This window comes from Carcharodon carcharias, chromosome 10, assembly GCF_017639515.1.
Source record: "Carcharodon carcharias isolate sCarCar2 chromosome 10, sCarCar2.pri, whole genome shotgun sequence".
Taxonomy (NCBI): domain Eukaryota; kingdom Metazoa; phylum Chordata; class Chondrichthyes; order Lamniformes; family Lamnidae; genus Carcharodon; species Carcharodon carcharias.
Window position 1 is genome coordinate 60,463,994 of NC_054476.1, and position 24,655 is coordinate 60,488,648.

Below are 24,655 nucleotides of genomic sequence, written 5' to 3' on the forward strand. Positions count from 1 at the left end.
TGTTGGCCTTTATTGCAAGGGTATTGGAATACCAGAATAAAGAAATCTTGCTACAATTGTACGGGGCTTTGGTGAGACCTTACTTGGAGCACTCTCTGCAATTTTGGTCTCCATATTTAAGGAAGGATATTCTTGCATTGGATGACGTACATCGAAGGTTCACTAGTTTGAACCCTAGGATGAGATGGATGACAGACTTTTTTGTCTGTCAGGGAATTAAGGGATATAGGCAGCATGTGGGAAAATGGAGTTGAATCCCAAGACTAGCCATGATCATATTGAATGGTGGAGCAGGCTCAACAGACTTTATGGTCTGCTCCTGATCCTATTTCTTATGTGCTTATGAAATTTCATGTGGTTCAGGATCAGAGTTGATAAGTATGTATCTTTAGTATGGATATCTTCAATGATTTGAGGTCACAACTGAAGCAAATAGATTAAGACAAGATGTTCAATATTTCAGTAGGAGGACAAGTAGATTATCTTTTGAAGTAAAATGCAGGATAAGTATATACTGAAAATCAGCAAGCGCAGAATAAATAAAGGTGATCATAAATTCAGGGAAAATGACTTAAATTGTTTTGAGCATTTTTAGAAAAAAACTGTATTGAAGGAGTCTATTTGATTAATATATTGTAAATGTAGAAGCTAACAAAGCTGCTGATGAAAATTTTCCTTCTATCAGAATTATTTAGTGGTTCTTCAAATTATGCCCAAGATAACTTCAGTGTTTTTAATTGATCAAAAGTTTTACTCCCTTTATTCCCCTGTTATTATGGTTATTTGTTATGGATTTGGATGTTCAGGATAATCAATCTGGGATTTGAATGTTGAAATAAATGTGAAATAAATGCTGGTCTTCATGGTTAAAACAAACTTTATTTTCTAGTTTGCAGCCCAGTGTGAGGGTGAGAACTTTCTCCTTGCTCATTTCCATGAATGGCTGTCGGGAATTGGCCTTGTTATGAGTCGCATTCGGAAACTACCTGTTGCAACAATTTTTACAACCCATGCTACATTGTTGGGACGCTACCTCTGTGCTGGGAATGTTGATTTTTACAATACCCTGAAACGTGTAAGTGTATCATTCGCAACATCAGCATCTTTTCTATGGTATGTACACTGCCTATGCTGATAAGAGTCTCAAATTGTGCAGGTTATTGATGACGCAAAATAAAATTTACAATTACTTTTACCGACTAAGAACTGAATGCTCCAAGGAGGCAAAATATGTTGTCCACCTCTGGGACCTGGCTGTAAATGTATCTAAGATAAGTGAGCTCTACATAAATTATCATAGGATGAGAAAAGGATACTTTGTTAACAGAGCATAATAATAAAAAGGAAGAAAATAATTGCAAATGCTGAAAACATGGCACAAAAGCAAGTACAGAAAAGGTCCATCAGCAATTGTCTTCAGTTGGAACATGCAAAATCTTTTTAGGAGTTGTCTCAGCATCTAATTCACCAAGATTAGTTTTACTCACTGAACATGAAAACCCCTGATAATGGTGTCGTGGTGAAACCAGAGGACACCTTCTGGTCACCAGAGTAATTACAATGCTGCAAGGGAGCTAAAGAGTTCAGCAATGAGTCACAGAGCACAAAATCTCTCACTCCCCTTACTCCAAGGTGCTGTAAAAGTAATGTCTACTTTTAGAAGTAGAGCATGAACTGTATCAATGCTACTTAAGATTTTAGTGCATGTAGAAAAGGGGATAAATTTCCAAGTGGCAAAACACTGGGGTAGAAATTGGTCTTGGCAGTAGCACAAAATGGGTGGCACTGTTCCAGTATCCATTATAAGCCCTGCTCTATACTGAAAATCACACAGGACATACAAAAGGTGTTCATTAAAAGGCCTGGACAAGTTAAAAGCAAGTGTAGTAAGCCTTTTTTGCATCTCCTCCACACCCCAACCCCTCTTTAGCTGGCACTTTGCAGCTTTTCCTAAAACTCTGTCTAATATTAATAGGAAACCTTCAAGGTCACATCAGCAGAAGAAAGGGGATCAGAAGGATGCAGTCAGGTCAGTTTAGAGAAAACCTCCTATTGGCAGATATTAATGGTGAAAGCTGCTCCTTCCAATGATTGCTGCACTGACTGACCCCAGTCGCATTGCAATGTGAATGAATGACTCGCTGTCGAACCCTTATGTTAAAGCGTTCTACAGAAACATTCCAATCACAATACACCATATTAGATATGATGCTAAATGAAAGAAGACATGTCATGGTGACCAGGACCCAGTATTACCTGTTTGGTCACACTTGATGCCAAGATACAACCAACCACTTCTGTGACCCAGACAACTCACTTGGTAATGGCTGTGGAAACCTGCTTTCCAGGGTCTATGGCAGCAGAGAGCAAGGTGGTGAGCTCTGTTACCTGCTTCAGGGTTAACAGTGGCTGTAATGTGGCATAGAGATTGCACATGTGCAGGAATAGTAACAATTGGCTATGGCCTGAAACTTCATTGCACATCCGTGCAGTGCATGCTGCATGTTATAGTGTCGAATTATGGTATGCCCCAGTGTTGTGGCACAGGGTAAAACCTTCGCAAGCATTTCAGGCAGTACCATCTTAACTTCAATAGCCATCAAATCTTTTCTACAAATTCTGCATTCATGGGCCCTTTACATAGAGTCATAGGATAGATGGAGACCTTTTGGCCCTTAGTGCCTTTACCGGCCATTATAATCCTGGGCCAGACCCCCAAGTTTTTGGTAAGGTCCGGTTAGGGACCAGCAACATTTTGTTTAAAGTAGACAAAGTTTGACATTCAAGACACTTGCTAAGAGAATAAAGCAACAAGATTCCACGGGTTTTGAACAAACAAAAATAAACTTTACAAGGTCAGAAAGATAAAACAGTTTACAATATCTATCTTATACTCTAATATTCAGGGTTAAGATGAGGCATATGTGAATTAACAGGAAAACTGTGGTTGAACACACCACACTGAATAATAAATGGAAAATGTGATCAAGACAGATTCCATGGATTTCTCAGCAACTCACCCAGATGTCAGTAAACACTATGAGTCAACCAATTTCGTTGAAACTTCAAATCTTTCATGAGGGATTCTCGTCTTAGACCATAAGACATAGGAGCAGAAATTAGGCCATTGGGCCCATCGAGTCTGCTCTGCCATTCAATCATGGCTGATAAGTTTCTCAACCCCATTCTCCCGCCTTCTCCCCGTAACCTTTGATCCTCTTACCAATCAAGAACCTATCTATCTCGGTCTTAAATACACTCAATGACCTGGCCTTCTGTGGCAATGAATTCCATAGATTCACCACTCTGGATAAAGAAGTTTCTCCTCATCTCTGTTCCCTTTACTTTGAGGCTGTGCCCTCGTGTCCTAGTCTCTCCTACTAATGGAAACATCTTCCCCACGTCCGCTTTATCCAGGTCTTTCAGTATTCTGTAAGTTTCAATCAGATCCCCCCTCATCCTTCTAAACTCCATCGAGTATAGACCCAGAGTCCTCAAACGTTCCTCCTATGTTAAGCCTTTCATTCCTGGGATTCGTCCTCGTGAACCTCCTCTGGACCCTCTCCAGGGCCAGCACATCCTTCCTGAGATACGGGGCCCAAAATTGCTCACAATATTCTAAATGTAGTCTGACCAGAGCCTGATAAAGCCTCAGCATCACATCCCTGTTTTTATATTCTAGTCCTTTGGAAATAAATGCCAACATTGCATTTGCAATGTAAAATGTCTTTACCCTCGAAGATCCAGCTCTGGAAGACACTCTTCAAAAGTCACCCCAACTCGGGCTTCCTCAATGATGGCTAACCTCACAAGGTTTCAACTTTGTCTCCCGATACTCTGCTCCCTCGGATTCCCAAGTCCAGCACCAATTCAGAAGCACATCTTCAGCTCTTCAGCTATGCTGAGCAGAACACCACTGCTCCAAAAGGTTATCTTTGCCCCTACACACAGCCCAGAGTCATCAACCTTCTGCTGCTTTCTTCAACCTCCAGGGCTTCTCCCGCTTCCTTACTACTTAAAGTCTGCCAACTGCAGTCCTTTTTCTACTTGGAACCCTTTCCCTTGCTCTGCTCCCTGGTGTTTCCCTGGCTGCTTCCCTGATTCTTTTTGTCTGTTTCTGGGACCTCCCCATGTCCCCTCTCCCAGTGCCTTGTCTGCTATCCCTTTGGGACCTTTCACGGTCCCCCTCTTTGGGACTCTTCTCCGATTATGGCACTCCACTCCCCGTTCACATGATTGTGGTTTTTTTGCGCCATTTTCTTTTTACACAGACACACTGGGCCCGTCCTTGGTCCAAAAAACAACAAACGCCGGGCTGCGCATGTAGTGGAATCTTCTGAGACCTGTCGGGACTTGGCATTCCCGATCCCCATTCAACAATAAGGTAAGTTTGGATCTCATAACACGGTTCTTTGAAAGAACTGTTTAATTAGTCCCACTTCCCTGCTTTTCTACCTTAGCCTGTAAATTTCTCCTCTTATGTATTTACCAATTTCCTGAAAAAAGTTACTATTAAATCTGTTTCCACTACCTTTTCAGGTTTTGCATTCCAAATCATAACTCTCTGCACAAAAACAAAATCTCTCCGTCTTCCCTCTGGTTCTTTTGCCAATTACCTTAAATCTGTGTCCTCCAGTTACTGACCCTTTTGTCACTGGAAACAGTTTCTCCTTATTTACTCAATTAAATATTCCCTTAATCTGTTGTGTTCCTAGGAGAACAGTCTCACTTTCTCCAGTCACTTCACGTGACTGAAGTCTCTCATCCATGGATCTGTTCGAGCAACTCTTCTCTATATCCTCTATAGCCTCTCTAATGCCTTGATAACCTTCCTGAAGTGTGATGCCCAAAATTGTACACACTATTCCAGTTGAGGCCTGAGCAGTGATTTATAAAAGATTAGGATAACTACCTTGTTTTTGTACTCTGTGCCTCAACTAATAAAGCCAATGCTCCTGTTTGCATTCTTTAACAGCTTTATCAACTTGTCCTGCCAGGTTCAATGATTTCTGTATGTAAATCCCTTTGACTTGGTTCCTCAATAAATTAATCCACTGTCCCTGCGGTCTTGGCAAAGGTTGTTGGTAGCCTGAGAGGATTCAGGATAAGCATTGAACATACGAACAAGGAGCAGGAGTAGGCCATTCAGCCCCTCAAGCCTGCTCCACCATTTAATAAGATCATGGCTGATTTGATAGTAACCTGAAATCTGCATCACACCTACCGCCAATAGCCTATCACCCCCTTGCTTACCAAGAATCTATTCACCTCTGCCTTAAAAATATTCAAAGGCTCTGCTTCTACCACCTTTTCAGAAAGAGAGTCCCAGGGACTCACGACTGAGTAAAAAATTTTCACCTCATCTCTGTTTTAAATGGGTGACCCCTTATTTTTAAACAATGACACCTAGATTCTCCCACAAGAGGAAACATCCTCTCCACATCCACCCTGTCGAGACCCCTCAGGATCTTACATGTTTCAATCAAGTCACCTCTTACTCTTCTAAACTCCGGCGATTACAAGTCTAGCCTGTCCAGCCTTTCCTCATAAGATAAGACAGCCCACCCATTCCAGGTATTAGGCTGATAAACCTTCTCTGAACTGCTTCCAATGCATTTACATCTTTCCTTAAATAAGGTGACCAATACTGTACACAGTACACCAAATGTGGTCTCACCAATGCTCTGTACAACTAAAGCACAACCTCCCTATGTTTGTATTCCGTTCCCCTCGCAATAAATGACAACATTCTATTAGCTTTCCTATTTACTTGCTATACTTTCATCCTAGCCTTTTGTGATTCATGCACCAGGACATCTGCACCTCAAGAGCTCTGCAATCTCTCACCATTTAAATAATATACTTCTCTTTTATTCTTCTTGCCAAAATGGACAATTTCACATTTTCCCACATTGAACTCCATCTGCCAGATCTTTGCCCACTCACTTAACCTCTCTCTCTCTATCTCTCCGCCCCCCACACACACACCTTAAACCAGCTTATATTTCAACTCTTTCTTGGACTCGAACTCAAGTTCTGTCGAAGGGTCATGAGGACTCGAAACGTCAAATCTTTTCTTCTCCGCCGATGCTGCCAGACCTGCTGAGTTTTTCCAGGTAATTCTGTTTTTGTAACCTATCTATATCTGTTTGTAGGCACCTTACATCCTCTTCACAAATTACTTTCCTACCTAGCTTTTTGTGATCAGCAAATTTGGCAATCATTCCTTCAATCCCTTTATCCAAGTCATTTATATAAATTGTAAGTTGAGGTCCCAGCACTGATCCTTGTGGCATGCCACTTTTTACATCTTGCCAACCTGAAAAAGGCCCATTTATGCCTATGCTCTGCTTCCTGTTAGCTAGCCAATCTTTTATCCATGCCAATATGTTACCCCTTATACCGTGAGCCTTTATTTTCTGCAATAACCTGTGATTTGGCACTTCATCAAATTCCTTCTGGTTCCTCTTTATCTACAGCACATGCCACTTCCTCAAAGTACTCCAATAAGTTGGTTAAACACAATTTCCCCTTGACAATGGATATTAAATGACTGAAGTGTATAAAACAGTTAATTGAAATTTAATTTATGCACAGCTTTCCTCTCCTACCAGTTGTGCTGTCCCTGGAGTTACCCATTCTCTTGGTCTTGTGAGTAATTATGCAAATAAGATCAGACTGGAAAATTGAGTGCTATCTTGGGATTCAGGTGGGTCTAGGTCAGGTGATCCAAATTAATAGATTAATGAAAGGTCATTGACCTGAAAGGTTAACGCTGTTCCTATCTCCTCATCGGAGACTGCCAGACCTGCTGAGTATTTCCAGCATTTTTTGTTTATATTTCAGATTTCCAACCTCTGCAGTATTTTGATTTTTTAATCCAACTTGGAACTGATTTACTTCAAAAGGAACAAAATCACCCCCAATAACATTTTGTTAAATTATTAATCTGTTTAAGCATTTCAATCTCTAGTTCCTTTTCACCATTGCTTGGACTGTCTTTATCTCTTTTATACATCATTGGCTGTAGAAGATAGTGAGGGGTTCAAAGAGATTGAAGAGGGATTTTGTATGCTGGGTATGCCCACTTCATGAAGATTGCAAGACTTGGTTGGGCAGGATAGGAAGGGTTTGATTGTTTCAGTCTGATTGGATCAATGGACCCAGCTGGCCTCTTCCTGACCTTGTTCATATGCTTCATGCATTCAGTGCACCTCTGTTTTAAAAATATTCAAAGATTCTGCTTCCACAACCTTTTCAGGAAGAAGCTCACAACCCTCTGAGTGAAAAAAATTCAGTCCATTATTTTCTGTTTGTATTTCAGATTTTCATGGTTCATGATTTTCTTTTTTTATCTAAAACTATACACTTACTTTATAGCTTGTTTCCTCTCTTGAAACAGTTTGACGTTGACAAAGAAGCCGGTGCGAGGCAGATTTACCATCGATACTGCATGGAACGAGCCGCTGTTCACTGTGCTCATGTGTTCACCACAGTATCAGAGATAACAGCCATGGAGGCTGAACATCTGCTGAAACGGAAACCAGGTGTGCTTAATAGATTTTTTCCCATCTCTCCTAAACATACTGACTTATGGGGTTACACAGCCCTTCAGAAATCTTGTCTGGGGAGCAGCGTTACCCACTTCTGTGCCTGGACAGTGAGTGCCTACAAGTTATTCAGCATAAGTGGGAAATCACAGTGGAGCTGATCTTGTCCTCAACTGAAGTCAACACACAGACATATCATATACCCTCTAGCAATTTTCAGTAGTTTTCACTACTGAATTTTTCTCTACCCAGTCATTGGCCAATGAATCCAATTATAGCGCCTTACTGCCAGTATAGCTGAGATCAACTAATCCTGTACAAACCAGTGGTTGCAAATGGCACTTTCCTGATCTACAGCTGGATTGGGCACAAAGGAGAATTTTCTTTGATTTAAAACCTTAACATTCATTATCATAAAAACAGAAAATGCTATAAGCAAAGTTAATGTTTCAGTTCGATGGCATTTGTGAGATCATTGATCAGGTAAGTTAATTCTGATTCTCCCTCCACAGATACTGCCAGACCTGCAGCCTTTTCTATTTTTATTTTGGGTTTCCACCATCTGCAGTATTTCAGTCCTGTTGGACCACCATGGTAGCATTGGACTAGTCACATGGAAGCCTTAATACTGCAAATGCTGAAAACACACAGCAAATCAGTCAGTTGTATTCATCACAACAGTGTTCTCTATCGCTATTAGAGATTTCTACTGGTCTTAATTTTCTATGCATATGCACTTGATGTCTTTTTTTTCTGTTATTCAGATGTGGTCACTCCCAATGGACTCAACATAAAGAAGTTCTCTGCTATGCACGAGTTCCAGAACCTACATGCACGCAGTAAAAGTCACATCCAGGAGTTTGTCCGGGGGCATTTCTATGGGTATGTTCAAAACTGAACAGGCTTAGGGCACATTGTGAGTTGGGGGAAATTGATCTCATTTTGTGTTGTAGGGGGTTCATCTTACTGTCAGCATTGGGAGATGACAGGTGAAGAGAATGTAACAGGGAACAATGTCTCCCCAAGCTCCCTTTCTGGAATAGATGCTAAAAAATAACTCATGGAGCTGTAGCTTTCAGATGTCTCAATGATTTAAGCTGACGTTTTGTTTGAGAATCAGTTTAGCTTGTAAGGTTCCAGTGCAGTTTTACAAAGTATTATATATGGCAATGCTACAGCCCCTTACCTAATTGACACACCACATTTACCTCACTGCTGCCTTCACTTCGCTTAGACTGTCATTTGGATTGGGCCTCATGTTTTCATTCTTACGCTCATTCTTTACTGGGGTGAGGGTGAGGGTGCTGTAAATATGTGTCCTTGAGCAGCAATGCACATTTTTTTCCCTTTGATGTATTGGGCACTGAGAACAGTGAGGCCAATTATATAATGAGAAGAAACATTGAGGATTTGCGTGTTTCAGCGAGTGTGGCACAGGTGCAGCCTCAGGAGACCAGTGTTGTAATTGTTGCTTCTCACTCTTTGAAGAAGTTTCCCTCCTACACCTATCTGCATTTTCCAGTGGTGGCTCAGTTGACAACATGCTTACCTCTGAGTGACAAGGTTCTGGATTCAAGTCCCACTCCAGGATTTGAGCACCAAAATCAAGGCTGACACTCCTGTGCAGCACTGAGGGAGTATTGTATTGTCAGGGGTGACGTCTTTCAGATGAAACATTAAAGTGAGGCTCCATCTGCCTGCTCAGGTAGATGCCAAAAATTCCATGGCACTATTTCAAAGAACAGCAGGGATATTTTCCCTGGTTACCCACTCAATAGTTATCCCTCAATAAATATTTCAAAAAAACAGATTTCCTGGCCATTATCAATTGGCTGTCGTGGGAGCTTGCTGTGTGCAATTTGAGTGCTGCTGTTCCTACATTACCACATGACTACACTTTGAAGAGTAGTTCATTGGCTGTAAAGCACTTTGAGATGCCCTGTGGTCCTGAAAAGTGTCATATAAATGCAAATCTTTTTCTTTTCATCTGTTGGCCAAGATCAAATACTGATTGTGTGGGAAATCACGGAATTGACTTGAATTTCCCCTTCTGACAACCCCTAACATTCATGCTTCTCAGCATGTTGCACTGGCATTGAAAGGGCATTGGAGCAGCTGATATTATAGGGTGCTATTAATATTTCTCTCCATATCATAGACAAGAAACTGAGAATTAGTCTGATTTGTTTTACTTTGAGGTTGGAGCTTCTTGATATCGACAAATGAAATCCTTAGATATATTCTTTCTGCAATGCACAAACACAAGGCAGCTTTCGTTCTGGAATATAAATTACGTGGGAAGAGTGGAAATGAGAGTGAATTCTGCTCAAGGACGGGACAGTTGCCCATGCGCAATCGCGGGCTGTTCGGCTCATTACGTACGTATGCATGAAGAGCACAGCGTATCTTGCGGTGGGGGAGGGCAGGAAATTGCTGTCCCTGCCCTTACCTCGGATCTAAGAACCTGGCACCATATTAAAAGGGCATCCAGACAGCCATTCACTCAGTGCAAGCCAGCCAGAGGCCCCGGATTCCGAATCCATCAGAATATCACAGAGAAGACAACGTGTGACCCCACAGTTCAGCGACGGTTCTCTTCCAGGCCTGGAAAGGCAGGAGACTCTGTTTCCCAGATATGCCAGCAGGAGCCCTCCTGTCTGACCAAGGTGGCTTGGGTGGAGGTCAAAGCATAGGTTGGCGCTCGTGGGGCCCACAAAAGAACCACCCAGCAGTGCAGAGAAAGGGTGATCCGGCAGGGTAAGTGGATTTATGTTCACTGAAAAATGACATTCATAAGGGCATCAGGCAGTGAAAGTGTGTGAGTGCAGAGGGATGTCGGACAGGAGTTTGGGTTGCAGAACTCAGCATGAGGCAGGACATGTGCACTGAATGTGTGCTGGCCGCTTCATGCTCTGTGTGCTATCAATTGCAGGACATCCTGCTTATTAACCGCTTACTGGGGAGGGCTCAGGAGCTGGTATAGGCATGCATGCTTCTAAATTCATGCACCCATTGGGATGACATTTGATCCTTTTGTCTGTCTGCAGAACGTGCAGAACAGGAGGGAGTGGGCCCAGACCGGCGGTGACATGCCAGATATCAGTGGTCATCGCCTTTGAGGAGGAGACCACTGAACTAGCTGGCTGGACCGGGACTGTGCATGTGCTGAAGGTGAGACAAGACTCCCCCAGGAAGACAGTAAGGATGCCTCCAGTCTACAGTTGTTAGATGCACTGACAGCATGAGACATTGTTTTAATAAGGGAGTCTGCTTAGGCATCCACTGAATCTTTCTCTTCACTCCAGGTATCAGCAAGAAAAAGGGGAGGAAAAGAACTCAGCCACTCAAGAGCTCCAGCTCCAAACCCACCCTGAGGATGATGAATTGGAAACCTCAGACAATACACTGTCACATCGTTCACCTGTGCCTTTCACCAGTGCAGAGACATTTACCTCAGTGGGTGCATGTTCTGGAGGAGGTTCAGTGTCACAATCTGGTGAGCACACCACTGACATGGGTCCACACTACAGGAGGAAGTGATAGTTGAGGTCTCTGACACTTGGAGGATTACTGGAGACCAGGCCTGTGCTCAGGCCTACGTGGATGATGAGCCTCTGGACTCAGCCGTAAAAGACATTTCTTTTATTTTGTCATGGGATGTGGGTGTCGCTGGCTAGGCCAGCATTTTTCTACTTCCCCTAATTGCTCTTGAGAAGGTGGTGGTGAGTTACCTTCTTGAACCACTGCAGTCCCTGTGGTGTTGGTACACCCACAGTGCTGTTTGGGAAAGAGTTCTAGGATTTGACCCAGCGACAGTGAAGGAACAGCGATATATTTCCAAGTCAGGATGGTGAGTGGCTTGGAGGGGAACTTACAGGTGGTGGTGTTCCCATGTGTCTGCTGCCCTTGTCCTTCCAGATGGTAGTGGTCATGGGTTTGGAAGGTGCTGTCTAAGAAGGCTTAGTGAGTTCCTGCAGTGCATCTTGTAGATGGTACAAGCTGCTGCTACTGTGCGTCGGTGGTGGAGGGAGTGAACGTTTGTGGATGGGGTGCCAGTCAAGTGGGCTGCTTTGTCCTGGATGGTGTCAAGCTGCTTGAGTGCTGTTTGAGCTGCACTCATCCAGGCAATCACACTCCTGATTTGTGCCTTGTAGATGGTGGACAGGCCTTGGGGAGTCAGGAGGTGAGTTACCCGTTGCAGGATTCCTAGCCACTGACTTGCTTTTGTATTTATATGGCTACTCCAGTTCAGTTTCTGGTCAATGGTAACCCCCAGGATGTTGTTAGTGGGGGATTCAGCGATGGTAATGCCTTTGAATATCAAGGGGTGATGTTTAGATTCGCTCTTGTTGGACATGGCCATTGCCTGGCACTTGTGTGGCGCAAATGTTGCTTGCTACTTGTCAACCCAAGCCTGGATATTGTCCAGGTCTTGCTGCATTTGGACATGGACTGCTTCAGTGTCTGATGAGTTGTGAATGGTGTTGAACATTGTGCAGTCATCAGCAAACATCCTCCCCAGCTTCTGAACTTATGATAGAAGGAAGCTCACTGTTGAGCTGAAGATGATTGGTCCAAGGACACTACCCTGAGGAACTCCTGTAGTGATGTCCTGGAGCAGAGATCACTGACCTCCAACAAACACAGCCATTTTCTTTTGTGCTAGGTATGACTCCAGTCAGCGGAGAGTTTTCCCCCTGATTCCCACTGACTCCAGTTTTGCTAGGGCTGCTTGATGCCACACTCGGTCAAATGCTGCCTTGATGTCAAGGGTAGTCACACTTACCTCACCTCTGGACTTCAGCTGTTTTGTTCATATTTGAACCAAGACTGTAGTGAGCATAGGAGCTGATTCGCCCAAGTAGAATCCAAACTGAGTGTCAGTGAGCAGTTTATTGCTAAGCAAGTGCTGCTTGATAGCACTGTTGATGACCCCTTGTATCACTTTACTGATGATCAAGAGTAGACTAATGGGGCGGTAGTTGGCTGGGTTGGATTTGTCCTGTTTTTTGTGTACAGGACATACCTGGGTAATTTTCCACATAGCCGGGTAGATGCCAGTATTGTGGCTGTACTGGAACAGCTGGGCTAGGGGCTCGGCATGTTCTGGAGCACAAGTCTTTAGTGCTGTTGCCGGAATATTATCAGGACCCATTGCCTTTGGAGTGCCTTCAGCCATTTCTTGATATCACATGGAGTTGAATTGGCTGAAGACTGGCATCTATGATGCTGCGGACCTCCAGAGGAGGCCGAGATGGATCATCCAGTTGGCACTTCTGGCTGAAGATTATTGTGAATGCCTTCAGCCTTATCTTTTGCACTGATGTGCAGGGCTCCCCATCATTGAAAATGGGAATATTTGTGGAGCCTCCTCCTCCACTGAGTTGTTTAATTGTCCACCATCATTCACAACTGGATGTGGCAGGACTGCGGAGCTTAGATCTGATCCATGGGTTGTGGAATCACTTAGCTCTGCCCATTGCTTGCTGCTTATGCTGTTTGGCTTGCAAGAAGTCTTGTGTTGTAGCTTCACCAGGTTGACACCTCATTGTTAGGTATGGTGCTGCCCCGGCATGCCCTCCTGCACTCTTCATTGAACCAGGGCTTGGTGGTAAAGGTAGAGTGGGAGATATGCTGGGCCATAAGGTTACAGATTGTGCTTGAGTACAATTCTGCTGCTGCTGGTGGCTGAAGGCGCCTCATGGATGCCCAATTTTGGGTTGCTAGTTTGAAATCTATCCTATTTAGCACAGTGGCAATGCCAGACAACATGATGGGGGGGCATCCTCAATGTAAAGATGGAACTTCATCTCCAGAAGGACTGTGGTCACTCCTACTGATACTGCCATGGACAGATGCATCTGCAGCAGGCAGGTTAGTGAGGATGAGGTCAAGAATGTTTTTTCCCTCTTGCTGGTTCCTTCACCACCTGCCGCAGACCCAGTCCAGCAGCTGTGTCCTTTAGGACTTGGCCAGTTCGGTCTGTAGTGGTGTTACTGAGCCACTCTTGATAATGGACATTGAAGTCCCCCACCCAGGGTACAATGTGCACCTTTGTCACCCTCAGTGCTTCCTCCAAATGGTGTTCAGCATGGAGGAGCACTGATCCACCAGCTGAGGGAGGGTGTTATGTGGTAATCAGCAGGAGGTTTCCTTGCCCATGTTTGACCTTATGGGATCCATAATCGATAGAGGACTCCCAGGGCAACTCCCTCCTGACTGTGTATCACAGTGCCACCACCTCTGCTGAGTCTGTCCTGCTGGCGGGACAGCACATCCCCAGGGATGGTGATGGTGATGTCTGGGACATTATCCATAAGGTATGATTCCATTGGAGATGCAGAGACAGGCAGGGGAACATCAGGCAGAGATGCCAGAGGCCAAGTGCAGTCTGGACCCAAGGCTGGAGGAGTCCATCCTCATTGTGTCTGATGTCGTGACTCTGGCATATGTGTGCTTGGCTGTCTCCATGGACAGGGTGGCGGCTGCCTTGGAGACCCCGGTCCAGCAGAACACACAGTGGCTGCTCAATATGCGCTCTGACCTGCACTCCGTCGCTCTAGCCATGGATGCAGTGCATAGGCAAGATGGGTCCTGGGCACCTCGACCTCCCTCCAGGCACCCCTTCTGCTCAAGGAGTTGGGGAGGAGACATCGTACACCCACAGGGAAGAGGAATACTAGCCGGGCACCCAGGAATCTTCAGCCCAGGACACTTTCTGCCACTCTACTGCCCCTCTGCCAGTGCCCCATCACCTCCAGCAGGTCAGGCTGAGGACAGTGCACCTGTGCAAGAGATCCTTAGCAAGCTGGGGCCCTCTAGGCTTCAGGTCACCAGAGGATGTCCGCCAAAGTCTAGTTGTCAGGGCTGCACCTAGGCGTAACGGTAGAAAAAGAAAGATAAAGAAATTTTGAAGGCACGTAGGTGGCACGGGTGTGCTGCCATTGTATATAGTTTTGGCAGTTGTAAATATGTGTTCATTTGCACTCTATGGAAGTCTCCTGGATTCTCATTTTGCTGCTAGTTGCTTCAATGGTCACGGAGCATTTAAGAGTTTGGAACTTGGTCGCCTGTCAGAGTCTGATAATGCCCTCCGATGGAGTCACTTCTCTCACATTATCAACATTATGATACTAAATGTTACAATATGAGAATGCTTATGCACTGGTAATCATTTGTAAGTGTGCGGCCTGGGCACACTTCATACAAGTCATTTCCTGCAGCCACCAGGTTCGCAGTTCTGAGAATAATGCCTGTGCGGAGTGTGTAGTGAAGTCATTGCATCTGCTGCTGCTGTTGCTCTGATGTGAGACATGAGATGGATGCAAAAAGTCCTTAAGGGGAATTAAGCAGGCTAGGTGAGTAGCAAGGAACACTAAATTCCATTTGAGTGTTAAAAGAGAGAAGATATCTACTGTTGTCTGAAGAATAGAAAACCAGAGGCTTCCCTGGATGTTAGGAGAATGATGGGGTGTGTACATCCAATCATTCCTGGCTGTCCTTGTTCAATTGTCATATTGAGCTAACATGCAGGCAAAGGCTGCAAGTAAGGAGGCAATGGGTAAATTGGCCTTGACTGCAAGAGGGATTGAGTGGTAGGATTAAAGAGCTGTGCAGTTGACTGCAGCCTTTGTGAGACCTCACATGGAGAATCGTTTGGCCTGTTCGTCTCCTTATGAAGGGTAACAATAGATTTCGCATAAAGGGATTGCAACCAAAGTGCTCCTGGCATCATTAAAGGGCCAGGGTATTATCCTATGAGGTGAGAGCAAGTAGAATGGGCCTGTGCAGAGGACTGTGAAGCACCAAGAGCTCCTACAGGGCTCTGCAGGATCCATGCAGGAAACATATTTACCTTTGCCGGGGTGTTCAGAATGATTGAACACAGTATCGCAGTAATACCAGAGCCATCTATGACTGAGATGTGTAGAACTCTCTGCAATTGGAAGATCATGAATGGTTGGACCTCCAAACCCCATAGTGCATTTGAGGCACTGTCATTGAGTGGACTCCAGAATTACTTTGATATTTTTCAGGGTGATAAAGATTTCAAGGGATATGGGGCAACTGAGGGCGATTGATGATCGAGGACCAGTCCGAGTCACATGGAGAAGCAATCTTGAGGAGCCAAATTGTCTCCTCATGCTGTTCCTCCCTGTGCATCCTTGACAGGGGCAGATGGTGGTGTAGTGATAATGGCCGGGATTTTCCGTGCCCACCGGCGTCGGGCATGTTGGTGGCGTGAGTGGCTAATATGGCGAGAAGACTGAAAATCAGTTTCACGGCATCGTGAAACCAGTTTGCGATTGTCCGCTCAGTCCGTCGATGGCGGGCCGCGTTTCTTGCCATCGGACGTCAGGAACCTCATTGTAATACATCAGCATACCATCATAAGGCCAACCCACCGGGCTCATCATCCCAGTTGAATCATCTGCCCACGTCAGCAAGAAAACACGCCACACAACAGCATATATAAGGCGTGCACTTGTTGGGCTGCACTTTGCTCAGGACTTCAAGGGTTGTTTGCCTACCTTGCTTCGGTTGGCACTCACAGTTATCAGTGCCAGGCTGCACAGACAGTACCACATCACTTTTAGGGGGGCTCATGGGTAGGTCTTTACCTACCAATTCAGCCATATGTGGGTGGCTTTTCAATGGCTGCAGAGCAAGGTCTTGCTTGGGGAAGGGAAGAAGTAGCCTCGGGCAAGGGAAGAGACTGCAGGACGAGAGTTGTACAAGGGAAGGATGGTATCCTAGGGTGTGTGGGGGGCACATGTTGATCTGTGCAAGTGGCCTCAAGATGGTGAGAGCTGAGGAGGCAGTCTCCAGAGGAAAGGGGGCCAGATGGACATGTGAGAAAGGGTGGTGATGTCCCTTGAGCTGGCAGTGAGTGAGATGCCAGTGAATGTGTGACGGGCTTCAGTGTAAGGGTTTAGATTGATGAGATGGTTGCATGATGAGATCATTCATCCTCTCTCTGCATTGGCCAACCTCTCCTGTGCAGCATTGGCACTGATCACCACTGCCATTGCCTGCCAAGCTGGAGTGATAATGTTGCTGCCCCTCCTGCATCCAGAGTGGGGGTAGAGGACATCACAGCGAACCTCCAAGGCATCCAAATGACACTCAAGTGTTGCAGTCTTCTTGCCTTGCGGGGCCTTGTCTTCTTTGCTGCAGTCCTGAGCTGGAAGCACTGAGCACAGCTGTAATTTAAATGTGGTGTCTGGCGTGATGAAGCAGTGAGGTGACAGCGTGGCAGGCGAATCGGAGCCCGCCTGCCATGGAAACGGCATGTATCCCAGGAATGCTTGCTTAATGCAGCAGGTTTGGGATGATACGCCATGAAAAGCCGCCATTGTGACCGTCGTTTTACCTGCTCGCTACCGCCCAATGTCACTGGACTAGTAAGCCAGAGAACAAGCTAATGCTCTGGGGGCATGAGTTCAAATCCCACCATGGCAGCTGGTGAAATTTAAATTCAATTTCATAAAATCTGGAATTGAAAGCTAGTCTCAGTAACGGTGACCGTGGAAGTATCATCAATTGTTGTAAAAACACATCTGGTTCACTATTGTCCTTTAAGGGAGGAAATATGCCATCCTTACCTGGTTTGACCTTCGTGTAACTCCAGACCTTCAGCCATGTGATTGACTTTTAACTGCCCTCAGAAATGGCTGAGCAAACCACTCAGTTCAAGGGCAGTTGGGGATGGGCAACAAATGCTGGCCTTTCCAGTGACACCCACATCCCATGAAAGAGTCAATTGTGCATATCTCTGGTTCCACCTGAAAGAGCTCTCTGCAAGTTCTACTCCCCATTGGGAGCAGGTCTGAGGGTGACATGAGTACATCCCTGCCCAGGTAGGATTTCATGTTGCTTTCAATGTGCCATGCATACAGATTCTGTGAGGGCATGGGAAACTCCTCATTTCTGCTCACAGGTGCCCGAGCTCATGGGAGAAAGGAGTGCTGTGCAGGTTCGAATGTGCGCATTTGATGCAAGGGCTCTGTATATTACCACAGTTTGGTGCATGCAAAGGGTCACAGCACCACGGATTTTCTTATGAGGAGAGATTGAGTAGATTGAGCCTGTACTCATTGAAGATTAGAAGAATGAGAAGTGACCTTTCTGAAACATATAAGATTCTTCGGGGGCTTGACAGGGTAGATGCTGAGAGGTTATCCCTTGTGGGAGAGTCGAGGACCAGAGGGCATAATCTCAGAGTAAGGGGGCACCCATTTAAAACAGAAATGAGGAGGAATTTCTTCTCTTAGAGGGTTGCTAATCTGTGGAATTCTTTACCACAGTGGGCTGTAGAGGCTGGGTTATTAAATATATTCAAGACCGAGATGGACAGATTTTTAACCAGTAAGGGAATCAAGGGTTATGGGGAAAAGGCAGGAAAGTGGAGTTGAGGATTATCAGATCAGTCATGATCTCATTGAATGGCAAAGCAGACTTGATGGGCTGAATGGCCTACTTCTGCTCCAATGTCTTATGGTCTTATACCACCATGGCTGTCATTAAGTAGTGAAATTTAATTCATCTTTCTTAAATCAAGGTACATGAGAGTAAACTATTATGTGTGTTACAAATAAGTAGCTGCAGCCTGACAGCCAGCATAGGATTGTTAACAAAATAGTAAGGGATGAGTATTGGGAGCTTACTGTGCCTGAAAAAAAAAGCTCCAGACACTGATGTGTTCCTGTTGGATTGCAATCCATTAAGTCATGAAGCAATACTGCTTCATTGGGCATTGGAACTGCAAGAGGAGAACTCTGCTGAGCCTGGATCTCAAGGCTCTTTACTCAGTGCAAAAAACAAAGCAATAACTCATCCCACCTGAAAAGAGAGCCCTCCCATATCAAATGCTTGAGAGGTTTTACGAACTGCGCAACAACCTTGACAGCTTCAGCCAATGTGTGTGAGGTTTGCCAGTACGTCAAGCACCTTCTACCACCCCCCCCCCGGCTGTAATCCACACTCCCCCCATCCTCTTACAAAATCATCACCTTGTCATTCCTCTCCTGCCTGTAACCTCACCCTGGACCCTATTATTATCTCTGTGGACATTCCTGCTCCAAATGTTCCCATAACTGTCAATGTGCTCCTGACCCTCCTGTTCTCGAGGCCAGCTACATCCCCCCCCACAATGAGGCCATCCAATACCTACCAGATCCAACTTCCCCCCTCTGGCTGTGACTCTACCTTCCACCTCCCAATACTGTCATTGAAACCCTTAGGACCAAAATCGTGAGATCACTGACCCCGTCCTTTAGACCTATCTTTCTATAATACCCAGAAAGCCCATCCACTGCCATACAATGTTATCAAGGCATGCGTGACATGCTGGATCTCCAGACAGTCTGACTTCCTTCCCTAGACAACCTTCCAACAAGCCCCAGACAGTCTGGCTTCCTTCCCTGGACAGCCTCTGGCCCTTTCCCACTGATTCTGTCTCCCTTGCCCAGCCTTGTCTCTACCCATCCCCACTGACCCTGCTTTCCTTGTCCAGCCTCACGCAGCTTGGACCCCTGAGACCTGATCCTAATCAAGAAACTGACATTTGTCAGCGGTCCCCAAGCAGGCCAAAGCAGCAGTTGCTCACTTCATAGCCCAGGAAGAAGTTTTAATTTTAGAGTTTTACCTCACCAAGTGTACCTCACTCGGAGAGGCAATGGCATAGTGGTATTGTTGCTGGACTAGTAATCCAGAGTCCCATGGCAGATGGTGGAATATGAATCCAATAAAAATCTGGAAGTAAAAGTCTAATGATGACCATGAAACCATTGTCGATGATTGTAAAAACCCACCTGGTTCACTATTGTCCTTTAGGGAAGGATATCTGCTGCCCTTACCTGGTCTGGCCTATATGTTACTCCAGACCCACAGCAATGTGGTTGACTCTTAAGTGCCCCCTGAACAAGGGCAATAAATGTTGGCCTGGCCAGTGACACCCACATCCTATGGTTAAATAAACTATATGCAGTTGTCAATGTGAATGCACAAATTTCTCACTGGCGGAGAACTTAATTTCGAGGAGCATTTAATTCTGGTGTGCTGGCCTTTCAGTGAGCATGCAAGGCATGCAAATGAGTTTCCGGATATTGTTTGTCGGGAAGCTCAACCCGCCTTTAAAGTTCTGAGAACTTGATCCCAAAAGTTCATCACGCTGTCGAGAAACTGATATTTGGCCTCCTGCTAAATTAATTTCCCCCAAGCTTCCCACTCAAGGTGGGGTGGGCCTGCAAGATTCTGCTCGAGATTGAACAAAGATTTTTGCCCTGTCAGTCCATCTTCATATCCGAGCTGCCACAGGTCCTCCAATCGTTTATATGGCCTTATTCTTCTGAATATAAAGATGATTTTAATTCACGAAATTTCTTTCTTTTGCTGGATATTTTATGGATTGGGAAAGAGTGTACCCTGCATCTAGTATACAACCACAGCAGAGAGGATAAATACCAAAGAATGAACATCGAGAGCCACATATGCTTAGCATAGCAGGCTGCCATCAAAGTGAGGAGAAAAAACACTCTGCTGCATTATGATATTGTCTAATTGCAAAAATCCGTAGAAAACTGTAGAAGATGCAGTATTCACGCAACTTGGCTATAAAAGATGCAAACCCAGAAATCACTCGCTTGAAATATGAAAATCACTTGAATTGCATCAAAAATAATACAGGTGATTGACATAAACTACTCACCCAACCTGTGAGTCACTCCCAAATATCCATTATTTTGCATATAAAACCTCATGATAAAATGTCTATCTTGGACATCCACAGTGAGAGCATTCCACAGAAATGTAAATAAATTTTGAGAACCTTTCCATTTTAGGAGTCTAGTGTCAAGCAGTCCCAAGATGAGTACAGCATGATTCCAGTAAAGATCCCGTTCCTCTGCTCCAACGATGCACCTCAATGACAATCTTACAAGAGCAGCCACTAGTGCACCAAAATAGCTTTTTAATCTGTTTTCGAAAACCAGCCAATTTATGGTCTTGGAGGAAGATTATCAATCTAATGCTGAATTAAATTGTAAGAGGTGCATACCAGTGGGAACTGGATGGAGCCATAGAATCATAGAAGTTTACAGAGCTGAAGAAGCCATTTGATTCATCTGGAGGAGAGAGGGGTGGATTTTAACTGGAAGTGGGTTTCCTGGACAGGGAGGAGAGCAAAGTCCACCTCAGTTTCAGGCTCTGCTACTTTAACTCCCAGGTCTCATTTACCTCACCAGCCAGCTGGACCTGAAATGAGCATAAAGAGACAGCTGGGCAACTGACTGGCAGGCTAAGATCCACCTGGGGTGAGGAGTGGTGCACATGGGATAGCTGAGGCTCAGAATCATCTCTGAGGCTTAAAGAGGCTGACCCAATAAAATTATTAGTTAAAGCTTACATTTTAGGAACTCCATCTCTTCTCTGGCAGGCTTTACTGAACTGGACAGCCATGGCAAGTGACCACTCATCCAACATTTCAAATGCTATCAGGGTGCCAATGACCCCAATTTGAACATATTAATCAGGTGGGCCACTTTCTGCCTAAATAAGGGGTTTATAAAATGTTGGAGGGTGAGTTTTTGGAAACTGCAGTTTCTGCATCCTGCCAGGTGGGATGGGTGCTGCAGATATGTAAATATTTGCCCCCAGATTGTGCCTGTGCCAACCCTTTGCAGGAGTGCTCTAAATTTAATCCTACTGCCCTGCTTTTTCTTGGCAGCTCTATATCATTATCTCCTCTTCTGTTAATAGATTCAGTAATCTCTGCCTCAGCTGCTCTGAAACATTCAAAACATTCTAAGCCTCAATAATTTTCCATGTAAATAAATTTCTTCTAACTAAATTATGAACTCAGGTCACTAACTCCCCAATTAGAGAACGTCTTTTTATTCATTCAAGGGATGTGGGCTTCACTGGCTAGGCCAGTATTTATTGCCAATCCCTAATTGCCCTTGTGAAGGTGGTGGTGAGCTGCCTTCTTGAACAGCTACAGTCCATGTGGTGTAGGTGTACCCACAGTGCTGTTAGAGAGGGAGTTCCAGGATTTTGACCCAGTGACAGTGAAGGAACGGCGATAAATTTCCAAGTCAAGATGGCGAGTGGCTTGGAGGGGAGATTCCAGGTGCTAGTATTCCCATGTATCTGCTACCTTTGTCCTTCTAGATGGTAGTGGTCATGGGTTTGGAAGGTGCTGTCTAAGGAGCCTTGGTGATTTCTGCAGTGCTTCTTGTAGATGGTGCACACTGCTGCTGCTCTGCGTCAGTGGTAGAGGCAGTGAATGTTTGTAGATGGGGTGCTAATCAAGCGGGCTGCTTTGTCCTGGATGGTGTCAAGTTTATTGAGTGTTGTTGGATCTGCACTCATCCAGGCAAGTGTAGAGTATTCCAACACACTCCTAACTTGTGCCTTGTGGCTGCTGGACAGGCTTTGGGGAGCCAGGAAGTGTTACTCTCCGCACGATTCCTAGCCTCTGACCTACTCTTGCAGCCACAGTATTTATATGGCTAGTCCAGCCCAGTTTCTGGTCAAAGGTAACCCCCCCCCCCCAGGATGTTGATGGTGAGGGATTCAGCGATGGTAATGCCATTAATGGTGAATTCTTCCCTAGTCATTGTATCAAAACTTGTCATAATTTTTAAAAGTGCTATTCCATTAGTGCTTTCTGCACCTATCAAAATAGTTTAAAGTCTCTCTTCATAAATATAATTTATGGTACAGTGTTAGCCTTATTGTTGTCATTGTCATTATCCTTATCCCACACCATCCTATCTCAGGCAAAAGAAGATTTCATCCTGTCAGTTCAGGTAGAGTTGAACCCATGTGCCAGAAATAAAATGTCTCTGCCTAACCTATTGTATTGCATCCCCCTCCATACTGTACTATTGGCATGACTATAATCTTTTTCTCCAGATGTCTGAACTTTGACCTCGATAAGACCTTATTCATTTTCATCGCAGGAAGATACGAGTTCTCAAATAAGGGTGCTGACATATTTCTGGAAGCCCTGGCTCGTCTAAATTATCTGCTCAAGGTAAGAGGCTGAATATATTTTGGATCACCCTTTGTTTCTAGTCCTATTGTTTGTTGACAGGTGTGAGTTTAGAACCAAGGAAATCTGTTCCATCTGGCCAATCCCAGAGTCTTGGGAATATACTATCCCACAATATATCATACCCTGCTATCAAATTTTTGTCATGGTCCTTTTCCAATAGAAGTCTCACAGTGCTCGTAGATCTATAATCAAATAACAAGAGCAACTTGCATTTATATAACACCTTTTAATGTAGCCAAAAGACGTAAGGCGCTTAATAAGAGCATTATCAGTCAAAATTTGACACCGAATCATGGAAGGAGATATCAAAACAGATGACCAAAAACTTGGTCAAAAAGGAGGTTCTTAAAGAAGGAACGTGAGGTAAAAGCAGGGATGCACAAGATGTCAGAGTTGGATGAGTTCAGAGACCTTGAAGGCTTGTGGAGCTGGAGGAGATTATGGAGGTGAAAGACAAGACCATGGAGTGATTTGAAATCGAGAATGAGGATTTTAAAAATGAGTCATTGGGAGGCACTCTCGTCTAATGAGCACAGGAGTGATGGGTGGAACACGAGGTAAGCTCACGGAGAGCAGATGGGAAGCCAGCTATTTGACTTGTCAAATCTAGAAGTAACAGTGACATGGATCTGAGTTTCAGCAGCAGATGAGCTGAGTCAGTTTCGGAGTCAGGTGATGTTGCAGAGATGGAAGTGAGCAACTTTGGTGGTATAGTAAATATGTGGTTAGAAGCTGAGTTTGAGGTCAGACAACAACAACCAATGTTGTGGATAATCTGGCTCAGCTTCAGATAGTTGCTAGGAAGAGGGATGGAAACAGTGGTCAGGAAATGGAGTTTGCAATGAGGACCAAAGACAATGGCTTTGGTCTTCCCAGTATTTAATTGAAGGAAATTTCTGCTCATCCATTACTGGGTGTTGGACAAACAGTGTGACATCAGAGAGAGTGGGAGACTCAAGAGAGGTGATAATGTAATAGAGCTAAGTTTGATCATCAAGCAAGTGGAGCCAGACATTAAGTCTTCAGATGATGTCACCGAGGGGCAGCATGTAGATGAGCAATAGGAACGGGCCAAGAATAGATCCTTGGGGGCCACCAGCGGTAACGATACAGGAGTGGGAAGAGAAGCCATTGCCATTGATTCTCTGGCTATGACTTGATGAGAATGGAACCCAGTGGGTGCAGTCCAACCCAGCTGGACAAGAGGTGCTTGAGGAGGATTGTGTGATTAACTGTGTCGGGTGCAGACAGGTGAAGAAAGAAGAGGAATAGCACACCAAGGTCACACTGACGTAGAATGTAATTTGTGACTATGAGAAGGGAGTTTCAGTATTGTAGTGGGAGCAGGAACCTGATTGGAGGGAATTAAACATGGAATTGCTGGAAAAACAGGCACACATTTTGGAGTTGAGAGCACATTCAAGGATTTTTGGAGAGGAAAGGGATGTTGGAGATCGGTTGAGAGTGGAAAAAGTACGAGAGGGTCGTTTAAGATGGTTTGTGGTTGAGAATAAAAGCAGGAGGTTATCTTTGTATCTAGGATGATCTTTGAATAGTGAGCAGTTTTTAAAAAGGGGAGTAGGACCCAATAATGCTTTGAGGTCCAGCAAGACTCAGTGATAGGTGGTTAAACTAATTGTCTGCAGTAAATATTCAAATCTGTGTCTCTGAACTTGAGAGGCGATGAGGGGCATAGGGGGAGAATGACTAGAGTGAGAGAGTAATGGTTTTAATGGGGACAAAGATATCAAAGGTAGAGGAGAGCATGTCATTTAGCGAATCAGTAACTCCAGAAATGTCATGTTGGAGGGCCAGACTATGGCAGTCGGAGCTGATGGTTTAAACTTCAGTGCTGTTACAAATTTTAAGAATTATAGTGGATTGTATTGGCAGAAATGGGATTATGTACACCGGTCCACTGAATTTAACACCAAATTGTAAGGTAATGAGAAAAGGCAGGAGGATACTGATCTAGGAAGATACAACCTGAAAAAAAAGTAAGCTTTAAAACAAAGCGATGAGCTGTAGTTCGCTGCCGGGTGTCCCT

The 24,655-nt window shown here is 44.7% G+C and overlaps 1 protein-coding gene across 1 annotated transcript in view; it reads left to right on the plus strand.

Moving 5' to 3' along the window:
* The window catches only part of LOC121283272 (glycogen [starch] synthase, muscle-like), a 126,755-nt gene that overhangs the window by 34,411 nt on the left and 67,689 nt on the right, over window positions 1–24,655 (plus strand). Inside the window, exons 4-7 of the mRNA XM_041197669.1 lie at window positions 890–1,075; window positions 7,403–7,547; window positions 8,315–8,432; window positions 22,467–22,587. Coding sequence (XP_041053603.1) covers window positions 890–1,075; window positions 7,403–7,547; window positions 8,315–8,432; window positions 22,467–22,587 — 570 coding nt within the window. The remainder of the gene's footprint in view (window positions 1–889; window positions 1,076–7,402; window positions 7,548–8,314; window positions 8,433–22,466; window positions 22,588–24,655) is intronic.